We start from the raw sequence: 12,055 nt of genomic DNA, 5'->3' as shown, positions 1-12,055 counted from the left end.
GCAGAGAGTATAGTTGCAGAGAGGTGAGACGGAAGGAGGAGCAGGTGATAGTTACTTATCCATGCAGGTTCAGTAAAGGTGTTTTGGGACATTTAATAGCCCAAAATAGATCAATCTGACACACGAAATTGTTTCTTGAAGAAACGCTCCTGTGAAAGAGCACTTTTGTGGCTGAAGGCACTCTGGTTAAAAAAAGGACAGGCCTTGATTAGAGGCCTTGAAAGAACCTCCTCAGGATACAGTGAAGCCTCCCGCCATTAGCATTCCACACTCGTGCCAAGACCACGGCAATACAGCCCGGAAAACCCACAACAACCATCGTGCTACTGGACTGTTTACTATTTTGCGACTACAGACTAACACGGCTAATTTGTCTAGATCTATCACTCTGCCATGAAAGCTTGCTTGGGTAACTTTGGGCCAGTGATACACTCTTGGTCTAATCTACTTCACAAGGGTTGTTGTAATAAGAAAATGGAGAAGGGGAAAATGTAAGTCACTTGGGATCCTCATTAGGGAGAAAAGTTTAGTATGAATGAAGTAAATAAAATAAATATATGCACTGTAGTCTCTTCATTACTTTGAGCCAGGAGTGCCTGGCTAAAACACCAAGTTGCTAGTAAACTGTACAAGTTCTGTAATATAATAGGCCTGGCAAGTTCCTTGCATGATAGTCTTTACCCTAACTTAGTTTCATGGAAAGATCCACCGATTCTACACCATGTTTTATGAGAGGGCTTGTTGCCATATGTAGGTAGAATGAAAATTAAAACTACCCCTTTGCCCAGCCTCAGTCTAGGAAAGCTCTGCCCATATTGCTAAGTATATCATTGCTAAACCAGCAAAGTGGATCCATTCTTTTTAAAAAATGGCTTTTGAGGACCGTGTTCTTTATTTTGGACTACTTTGGCTTATTTAAGATGGTGTTGCAATACTCTGGCTAGTCTAGCATCTGTTGCATCGTAGAATAAATGTTGCCTGTACAAATGGCAGGGCCTGGGTGCATTTCAGGTGTTGCCTAGTAGAGTAGCATCTAGAAGATGCTGTTGCTTAACAAGCTGAGATGTTTTATAAACTGTAAGGGAAAGATAGAAGGGAGTTTACTTTCTCAAACCCCATATAGATGAAATATGATATTTGAAAGTAGGCATGGGTCAGTTGATCACATAGTTGATCATTTTCAAATATTCCATGAAGCTGAGGATGCTTCATGTAGGTAGCAGCTTCCGTTTGTTATGTTATCGCTTTTATCACTTGTTAGCAAAGGCAGGAGTGAGGGTTGTTTAACATCATGAGAAGTTAAAATAATTTATTACACTTTCTTTAAAAGCTCATTTCATTTTCACAATAGCAAGTTGCCTAATTTGTTTTTGCAATTAGTATTGGTATCACATTTTCTGATTAAAATCCTTTTTGTTCTAATAAAGCTAATGCATTGATAATCGTGAGCAGGTCAAATGGCCAACTGTACATGAAAATGCATGTCGTCCTACTTGACAAGTATGGATACAGGCATTTGTCTTAGTGCTACAATCACTTAACACCTCTTACAAGATGTTGTGTTAGGCACGCAGCCAATAAGCTGGCCATATCACATAATGGAGATGTTGGTGTAATGCTGGTGGCTCGGCAGCACTTGCTTGGCAACAAGTATTTGCCAGTGTGAGGAGCTGCGCCGTAGAAACCTGATAATGCTTTCTTGTCCAGGTGTATTTACAGTCTTCCGCTTTTCTTCCGACTGCTGTCTAGAGAACTTCCTCATCAGTGTCATGAAGGGGGGGGGAAGGTATAAAACAAAATGCTGAGTCATCTGTAAGGCCCATGTGACTGTTCAAAGCAGCTTAGGTGCAGGCGTGCAGTTAGTATGAATTATTGAGCAAAACGCTGGAGGGAACACAGACTAAGGCTACAATTTTGTGTGTATATTTGGAAGTAAATACCATTTGAAATCAGTGAGGCTTACTTCAGGTTAAAAACATAGTTGGCATTGAACTGCATGGGTTTCTTTTTCTAAATTAAGTTGGGAAACTAGATTAAGTGCATCATGACAGACCTCTGTCACATTTGCTTTTGTGACGTTCTAGATTTGAATTCCACTGAGGATCTCATTAAAGAGATAAGAAGTCCTAAATAGTAGTCCTGAAATATATTCTGGGTTCTAGACAGTAATGCTGAAGCACCAGAATAGGCACTTATCTGGAAAACACATGGCTTAAATGGTATAGCATTCAATAGCTGCGCTCTTGTTTACTTTATGTTTATACCCAGGGCTTTTTTTCTGGGAAAAGAGGTGGCGGAACTCAGTGGGTTGCCCTTGGAGAAAATGGTCACATGGCTGGTGGCCCTGCCCCCTGATCTCCAGACAGAGGGGAGTTTAGATTGCCCTCCGCGCCGCTCAGCCATGTGACCATTTTCATGTGACCATTTTCAAGAGGTGCTGGAACTGCGTTCCCCCGCGTTCCCCCTGAAAAAAAGCCTTGTTTATACCCCACCTCACTGGGGAAGTGGGGACCAAAGCAGCTTACATCATTCTCCTCTCCTCTGTTTATCCTCCTAACAACTGTATGCGGTAGCCTGACTGGCCCCAGATCACTCAGTACAGTGAGTGGCACAGTGGGGATTCTAACGGTGCCCCCAGATCCTAGTCTGATACTCTATAAACACATCACACTGGCATCAGCAGCATTTAGACAGGTAGTGCTGACTAAGATGTGATGACTCCATTTAAATTCAAAGCATTGCTGTTCTGCCGTGGTAAAATTAAGCCATTGAAGTTTCCCAAGGCCAGTTGCTGATTTTTTTTTTTAAATTCACGCAGTGAAGGCGGCGTCTTCAAGGCTCACCTTACTTTTCCAAAGGACTATCCGCTCAGGCCGCCAAAAATGAAGTTTATCACAGAAATATGGCATCCAAACGGTAAGCTGCTATTTTATAGTCATGTGTAAAATATTTTTGTTTTGCATCTGGAATGAATTTGAAGTTTGGTGTAATGGGGTGGAGGGATGAGACAAAAAATTATTAGTAAGATATGTCAGTTCTATAGGACTGCCTTCTTGGCAAACCTACCTATACACTAAAATACAATCTGAGGCCCTTCTTAGGATGTCTTCACCTCTGAAGACTGCAGGTAAAATATTTTTCTCCAAACTGTTGCAGTAGAGTGAGTAAGGCTGAGTGAGCTGTGAATCAAACTATTGCTTCTTGCACAAACTCATTAGGCAGTCTTAGGTAAACCACCATTTCTCATTGCAGCCCCCTTTTCCAAGATGGAACAACACTGAGCTACCTCATGTCCTTGTTAGTAAGGATTACAAATTCATATGTGTGAAGTGCTTTGTATATGCAAAAGAACTGTGTTGCTAAAAAGTTGATTATGAAGGCTCACCTTCCAAAACATATCCAGCAGGCCCTTGTGTTGCCATCTTCTAGGTGTGAAACGAAGGTGTATATTTCTTCTGCCTTTAGTGAAACCTAGCTTTAAAACTGTTCAGGTAATTAAAGAAGCATAAAACCTTAATTTGGCTCAGGCTATTCTTATAAAGCTAGACATGCATAAAAATGACTTTATAGTGTATAACATATAGTAATAGCTGATTATATTGTTAATTAAATATGAGGTTGGATTGTATTTTATAATTGTTTTCATTTGTGTTGAAATGATTGTTATTATAATTCTTTTTACAAATTACAATAAAACTTGAAAAAACCTGTTTGGGTTTTTAGTGTTAAGTGACTATTGCTGCCATTTATAGGGTTTTCTTAATAAACTGAACACTTTGTTTTGGAACTTGGTTAAGCTACAGTGAGAGTCTTGTGTAGACTAGTGGGCCAGAGTATCTGAAGCAAGCCAAGAATAGTCTTGGCCAAGCAAATCTTTCATTGCTAGTATATGAATTTGGCATCAAACACTTTATGGTGGAGTTGACTCTTATGTGTGCAGCTGGTGAATGAATAGTCTCCTTTTTTGGTAATCAGTTTTCCCTCCACTTGTTTAAAGTATAATATAACCAAATTGGCATTATTTTAGTCTTAATGCTGGAATTTTAAGCACATCTCCCCCACACCCTTGCCTTGGACCATGGATGTCTTGAGGGATCTTGGATGTAATGGTTGGCCTCTGCTCCCCAGTCTGTAACATGGAAACACTTGTGACTTGCATCACAGTATGCTTGTAATGTTTGAAAATAATAGAATTGCCAAGCTAGATGTTCTTCTGCTGGTGGATAACCTGCTGTGATTAACTAGCATGGTAACTAGCAAGCAGTTTAGCATAGCTATACTATATATAGTTTAGGATTGCTACTATTACTAATGTTTTTGTTTTTGTAGTTGACAAAAATGGCGACGTCTGTATTTCCATTCTTCACGAGCCTGGTGAAGACAAATACGGCTACGAGAAACCCGAAGAGCGCTGGCTTCCCATCCATACTGTGGAAACTATCATGATTAGTGTAATTTCTATGCTGGCAGATCCCAACGGCGACTCTCCTGCAAACGTTGACGCAGCGGTATGACTGTGGTGGCTTGTAAATGGATCTCTTCCCGGCATTGCAGTTGAATTAGTTTCAGGTCCTTGGCAAGCAGTTTTCTTCCCCATCGTAAAATCTTCTGGTAACAAATGAGATGGGAGCTGAACAAAAGCAGTCTGGTAATGGTGCTGGTTAAGCAGAATGGATGTCCTGCACCTTCTGCTTTCTGTACCACAAGACCAGTATCTCTGGATGGATGGATTGACATATGTTAAGTGGCGGTTTTCAGAAGTATGGGTATGGGTATAGCTGCTTGATTTGGTATGAATGAAATCCTCAGCAGCGTCTGGCAGACGTGGAGTAAAAATATGTCCCGATGGCTAGTGCAAGAAGAATGATTGTGCAAATCAACTTATTCAGAGTGCAGAATCCAGCTTTTCCTGGCACAGAAATTTGATTCTTTTCACAGAATATACGTAGTCCTGATCCTGGGCAACAGAAATATATTTGTTGTTAGGATCTGTGGAATGTTTGTTCTTTTAAAGTGAAACAAAAAACTAAACCGCTGCTTCCTCTGAAGCGGCCAAGAAAGCTAGGGAAACTTTCAAAAAGCTAATGCTGAATAGTCCTATACGTATGAACAAGAGAGTAGCTTCTTAACAGGCTCAAACATTTTAGGAGGTTCGGAGAAATACATTAATTGAGCTACTTGCTTTGTGTTGAGTCATTATTTTTGAAATCTGAATTTCAATTTATAGAAAGAATGGAGGGAAGATAGAAATGGAGAATTCAAGAGGAAAGTCGCCCGCTGTGTAAGAAAAAGCCAAGAGACAGCTTTTGAGTGACATTTAATTCCGCAGCTAGTAGCTTCACTTTTTTCAGGGTAAGTATTAAAAAAAAAACCCTCAGAAAATTCCCTTTTCAGTTGGAAGAGCCCACATGGGTCAGAGTTATTAAATATTACCACCACTATGATTAACAGTAAATGCAAACCCAGGTCACCTACACAGTGTTCTTGATTACCCCCCAAGGGGACAGAAAGCATCTCTTCATAAATGAATGAAAAGGACCAGGGCTTTTTTTCAGCTGGAACGCGGTGGAACGGAGTTCCAGAACCTCTTGAAAATGGTCACAAGGCTGGTGGCCCCGCCCCCTGATCTCCAGACAGAGGGGAGTTTAGATTGCCCTCCGTGCCATGGCGCGGAGGGCAATCTAAACTCCCCTCTGTCTGGAGATCAGGGGGCGGGACCACTGGCCATGTGATCATTTTCTCTGAGGGCAACCCACTGAGTTCCACCACCTCTTTTCCCAGAAAAAAAGCCCTGAAAAGGACCTTCCTCAAAGTGGTCTGATAAGGATGGAGCATGCTCCAGGAAAATAGACAGCAGTTGAATCAAAATAGGGGTGGGAAGGAGAAGGCGGGGGAAAGGCCTGCTCAAGCTTCTAAGAGTTTACTGATTTCTTGCAGGGGGAGATGGGGATGGAATTTCTCAGTCATTTTTATTCGCCTCCTCGCTCCCTCTTAGTTCATTATTCTCTTGTTAGATCCTGTGTGTTTAATGCATTGAGGTAAGAATCTCCACAAAACTTATTTCCTCTGTTCATTGCTTCTCAGTTTCTATGCGCGAGCTTACTACTTGCCTTGATTACATGCTGAGAGTTCTCTTTTGAGACTAAGAATTAGTCCTATGTGTGGGGTGGGTGTATAGGTCCGTTTTGTAGCTGGAGTCTCTGGGTAACTAGCTATCCAGTGTACATGTGAAATTGCTTAGTGGGACGCTCTCGTATGTGAAGCAGCTTGTTACTGAGAAATCTAGCACATGTTCCAAATACAGGGAGATGTTAACTGGGTGAGTAGGGCAAAAGTGATCCTGCCCTTGTGTTTCTTAGTATGTGCTATGATAACTGAATTTGACTTTAAGTAATTTCATTGCGCCCTGACCTGGATAGCTCAGGCAATCCTGATTTCGTTAGATCTTGGAAGCTAAGCAGGTTTGGTAGTTGGATGGAAGACCTCCCATGAAAACCAGGGTTGCAGAGGCAGGCTATGGCAAACCATGAAAACCCTACCGGGGTGGGTCATCATGAGTCAGCTGTGGCTTGACGGTACTCTCCACCACCAATTTTCAGTGCAGACAAATTCCTTTCTGCTGTTTACACCTGTTGATTTAGGAGTTGAGCTATCACCTTGGCATGGTGTTGTACTCTATTTACTCTTGATGGTATTGGGTGCCTAAGCTTAATACCTGTTGAGCAAAGGAGATGAAGTTGCTACAGCTTTCAACTAAGTTTGACAGCTATAACTAAGATATGTGTAGACTCTAAGTGGCCTTTAAACCTGTGTTTGATGCCTCAGCCTTTGCATGAATCCTTTCCCCTTTGCTGTAAACCCTAAATAGGTCAAGATTTTAATTTAAGAAGAACATACAAGCTTCTAAGTTGTACAAAAAATGTTCAACAGAAAGTATGAAAAGGTACCTAAACTTCAGCTACTTAAGTACCTGCATAAGTGTCCTTTTTATATTCTATTGCAAGGGGACTGAGGTAGCCTATTTTGTAAAGCACTACATACTTGAATAAGTGGAACAACAAATCTCAGAGAGGGGATGTCACCCAGCAGTGACAGACTCCTAGAGCGTGATCTCTGTCTGGATGCAGAAAAAGCATTTGATCGCGCTGAAAAAAATTATTTTTGTTAGAGCCTATGAAATTTGGCTCTCATTTAATCAAAATGTATGAAAAAACCCTCTGCTCATGTAAAACTATAGATCAAGTGAATAAAACAGGAATGCCCGTTATCCCTGTTCCTTTTTGACCTTTCATTTTTAACCCTTGGCTAACACAATCTTACTATATAAAAGGCTAAGCGTATTCAAGACAGCTCACTTCCTACCCTGGTGCACCTTCAGAGGGTGCTGCTGTGGAGGGAAGACCAGTTGAGGCAGCCAGACCTCCAGAGAGCATGTTGGGGCGGGAAGCTCAGGCCCAAATCAGGTGGGGAGCAGGCAGCAATGCTTGCCCCCTGCCTTCACCCATCTGGGATCCAGAGCGGAGCAGGTGGCAAGGCCTGCCCTTCACCCTCACCCAGCTGAGATCAGGAGTGGAGCAGGTGGCAATGCCCATTCCCCACCTTCACCCATACGGGATCAGGAGTGGAGCAGGTGGCAATGCTCACCCTCCGCCTTCACCCAGCTGGGATCAGGAGCAGAGAAGGTGGCAATGTTCGCCTCCCGCCTTCACCCAGCTGGGATCAGGAGCGGAACAGGTGGCAATGCCCACCCCCCACATTCACCCAGCTGGGATGAGTGGAGCAGGTGGCAATGCCTCGTCCCCTTTCATCCAGCTGGAATCAGAAGCAGAGCAGGTGGTAATGCCTTCCAACTGCCTTTACCCAGCTAAGATCAGGAGTGGAGCATGTGGCAATGGCCGCCCCCCGCATTCACCCAGCTGGGATCAGGAGTGGAGCAGGTGGCAGTGCCTAGTCCCACTTCAGCCAGCTGAGATCAGGAGCAGAGCATGTGGCAATGCCCGCCCACCGCCTTCACCCAGCTGGGATCAGGCACAGAGCAGGCGGCAATGTCCACCCACCCTTTATGCAGCTGGGATCTGGTGCGCAGCAGGGGGCAATACCTGCCCCCACCTTCACCCAGCTGGGATCAGCAGTGGAGCAGCAGTGGAGCAGGTAGAAATGTCCATCCCCTCTTCACCCAGCTCAGATCAGGAGCAAAACAGGTGGCAATGCCCACTCCTCCCTTCACCCGGCTGAGATCAGGAGTGGAGCAGGTGGCAATGGCTGCATCCCGCTGTCAGCCACGTGGGATCAAGAGCAGAACAGGTGCCAACTTCTGCCTTCACCAGCTGGGATCAGGAGCAGAGCAGAAGGCAATGCCTGCCCTGTTCAACCTGCTGGAATCAGGTGCCGAACAGGTGACAATCCCCCCCCCCCCACTTCACCCAGCCGGAATCAGGTGCAGAGTTGGATGCAATGCCTGTCTCTTTACCCAGCCAGGATCAGGCGCAGAGCAGGCAGTAAGCCCCGCCCCCTCACCCAGCTAGGATCAGAAGTAGAGCAGATGGCAAGGCCCACCCCCCTTCAGCCAGCCAGCCAGGATCAGGCGCAGAGCAGGCAGCAAGGCCCGCCCCTCACCCCGCCAGGATCAGGAGTGGAGCAGGTGGCAAGGCTCGCCCCCCCTTCACCCAGCTGGGATCAGGAGCAGAGTAGGTGGCAATGCCCGCCCCCTGCCTTCACCCAGCTGGGATGAGGAGCAAAGCAGGTGGCCCCTGCCTTCACCCAGCTTTCATCCGGCTGGGATCAGTGATGGAGGAGGAGGGAATGCCCGCCTGCCGTCCCTCCCCTTTCTAGAGCCTGTTGTTTTTCCCCCCATAACGGGCTTTGTTGCTAGTCACAAATAACTTCAATATCAAAGGAGTTACAAGGAGTGAAAACAGGAAACCAGATCCATAAAGTCATCTTATTTGCAGAATACATAATTTTATATCTAACAGACACAACCAATTTACTTCAGGCTTTGTAAAATTTACTTGCAGGTAAATTTTGCAGGTGGAGAACCAAAAACGTTATCAATTTTCAACATAAATTAACCACTGGCATGTGGAAATACCGAGGAGTTAATATAACCATAAATCGTAAAGATCTAATAAAAATTAATTATAGCAGTTTAAAACATGCAGTTGAAAAAAATCTCACTGATTGGAGCAAGATGAAATTCTCTAGGCTTAATAAGATCCTCATTATCAAGATGGTGATGTTGCTTAAACAATTATCTTTTTTTCAGAACTTACCATTTACCTTATCTCCCAAGTGTATTGCAGAATAGCAGATAACTTTCAATTCAGAAAGAACTTCTATATCTGCCACTGATAGCTGCTAAACTGCAAATAGTACAAAACGAAAGAGGGGAAAAAAACACATTCTTTCTACTCAGGCTTCATACAACAGAATATGGTATATTAAGGTACCAGATAAAATTTCATCATACTTAAAGGGAATGGAAAACCCAGGAAAAGTGGCTCCTTTTTGTGCTATATTTTGGTTTAAATGTTGATTCAAAGAAAAGCCAAACTTAAGTCTTAACCTGTACAATTTAAAAATAATGCAAGCAACACCACAGCTTACTCTTTCTAGATAAACATTTTTGACACAACTGTTTACAATAAAAATGCTTAGTGGTTTTTATTGTCACTGAGATCCGTCTGTACACAGCTTTTACTGTATTTACATTGTGTTACTGGAAATTGTATTTAGTTATAGACGTAGCATGTTTATGTGATAAACTGTGATTTTTCGAAATAAAAGAAATCTCTGCGCAACAAATCTCTTGTGCTGTATAGCTGAAAATAGTTCTGTGTAACTTGAAAACTTAAATGTTTTGACCAAGTTAGTGCTGTCATTTAGCGTTGGAATATAGACATACCTATTTGAAAAACATCCAGTACATAAATAGCATAAATATAAATAAAAGTTTTCTGGTGGAAGAAGCTTCTATATTAAAAACTACCATTTTTATCTTAGGAAATGGCAGTTAAATATTTTATGGAGATAACATGAAATTTTAACTACACAACCTGCTTAACTTACTGCTATTCTAGCTGTTTTAGCCATTCTCCAGCTGACTTTTCTAGGACTTCCTTGCAGTTAAGTTTGAATTGGGATTCTGACCAGCTGTTCTGATGCGGGTCGTGAGTATCTTAGATGCTTGTGAGAACTGCATCTCTTGGGTGTAAATAGTCAGTAGAGAGAGAGGTCTTTCAGAATTCCCAGTAGCATGACAATGCAACGATTGGTCAAATTGGCTGATAGGTTTCTGTATCTTGTCTTGCAGGTCTCCAATTGAGGAACGTGGCACTGTTTTTCCTGCACTCTACCCACCTATTGCTGGACTTCTGTTTATACCAAGTTGGCAGACACTGGCTGGAACTGGGCTGCAATAAAACTTGCCAGTTATCAATGCTGACAGAGCCTAACAAGTGCCAACAAAGATTTGTGCGTTTTGAAAACTAATGAACTGCTTTAACCTTCAGGAAAAATTGTAAAGATGTGTACATAGCACAACGTGATCCGGATAATATATATACAGTTCATGTACATCCACAAATACACATTGTACCAAATAATGCTGTCTTGTAGTTAGGATAAGTAAAGAATCGTGTAAATTCTAAAGATTTTAGCAGGTTTTCTCCCCCCTCCCCACCCCCTTGGTTTTTTCTTACCAGTCCTTAAAAATTTCTTGTGAAGCATGTTGGACTAAACCAATTAGGATTAAAAAATTCCGTTTAACTTTTTTTTCTTTGAGTCATTGATGCTTCATTAAAATCTTTCACTTTAATAAAGTTTAATATCTTTGTAATTCTCTCCCTTCCCCTCAACTTTTTTCCAGAGGTCCTTAATAAAACACTGAGATCTATTCCTTGATTCTAACAAAGACTTGAGCACTGTCACTATCAAGAGGTGCAGTTCTTCCTTTGACACTATAGCCCAGCTGTGCACATCTCTTGGATGGGATGTAGCAATAAAACTTAAAGCTGTGGAGCTCCCTTGAGCTTGAGATATTTCCCAAAGGGCTGAGCAGTTTTGCTTTGGAAATGGTTAGCCTGATGTAGGATGAGATGCTTTACTTTGATTTCTTGCCTGGTTTGGTTGGATAAATAAAAGCATGCAGATCTCTAGGCTTTCAAGTGAGTTCTGGTTTTGGTATTAAATGCTTTTTCTGTCCCCTACACAGCCTTGCCTCTCCCCTCTTATTCCTTTTTTCCCTCCTCCTGTATTTCTTTGCCTTCTGATCTTCTGCAGGTTTTCCTCACAATGTATAAAGATAAATTGCGATGTATATTTTCATGTAACTTGATTTTGGAATTCTGTCACCTTCTGTAGTGAGTTCTTCCAAAATACAATTTTTTTCCAATAGCTTGGTGTCATGTGGGCTGTCTGCAATATTAGGAACTAGAGAATACACTTTTTGGGGGGGACGCCCTTCGCAGGTTGAATGTGGCTGTTCTCGACAGCATATACTTGTTAACAGGTCCTTTCCAACAGATGATTCCTAAGTGCTGTGAACGTACATCAGGATCAAATGAGTTCCAGAAACCTGATGTGTCGTATTTAAAGTATCCTCTCTTGTTATCATAAAGATGAATCACCGACACACAAGTTAGTAGAGAGATTCATTCAATTTTGGTGCAGTTGATATGTCAAATAGCTGGTGAGGTAAGCCATCGTGAGGCAAGTCTTGTCTTCAGTTTTAGACTGTGGTTATGAAGGGGGAGCAAAGTTGCCATTCCGCCTCCTTGAGCAGCATGCGCCGTTACCAAAGACCGAGGGAAATGTGAAGCAATTGGTTCCTGTTCCAGGCTAGTAAGCAGGGAAGTGTGTGTGCACAAGTTCATCACAGGCATTCCGTCTTGATACTCTATACGGCAGGGTGCTTTTAAGCTTGTTTATCCTCAAACTTGTTTTAAAAAAAGACAAAGCTTTCCAAGCCTGTAAACTGGCTGTACGGAACTTCTTTGTTGATTGTATTCCTTTGGGTTCTACAGCAAGGGGTTCCTGCTGTTTACACCCCTCAGTA

At 42.6% G+C, this 12,055-nt stretch overlaps 1 protein-coding gene across 1 annotated transcript in view; it reads left to right on the top strand.

The window, feature by feature from the left end:
* Nucleotides 1-11,394, top strand: part of UBE2G1 (ubiquitin conjugating enzyme E2 G1) — a 30,463-nt gene extending 19,069 nt beyond the window's left edge. The window contains exons 3-6 of the mRNA XM_055000959.1: nucleotides 2,819-2,916; nucleotides 4,330-4,508; nucleotides 5,228-5,352; nucleotides 10,313-11,394. Coding sequence (XP_054856934.1) covers nucleotides 2,819-2,916; nucleotides 4,330-4,508; nucleotides 5,228-5,314 — 364 coding nt within the window. The 3' untranslated portion in view covers nucleotides 5,315-5,352; nucleotides 10,313-11,394. The remainder of the gene's footprint in view (nucleotides 1-2,818; nucleotides 2,917-4,329; nucleotides 4,509-5,227; nucleotides 5,353-10,312) is intronic.
* Nucleotides 11,395-12,055: the final 661 nt, after the last annotated feature.

Source organism: Eublepharis macularius, chromosome 17 (assembly GCF_028583425.1).
Source record: "Eublepharis macularius isolate TG4126 chromosome 17, MPM_Emac_v1.0, whole genome shotgun sequence".
Classification (NCBI taxonomy): Eukaryota; Metazoa; Chordata; class Lepidosauria; order Squamata; family Eublepharidae; genus Eublepharis; species Eublepharis macularius.
This window is presented reverse-complemented; position numbering and strand designations above follow the sequence as displayed.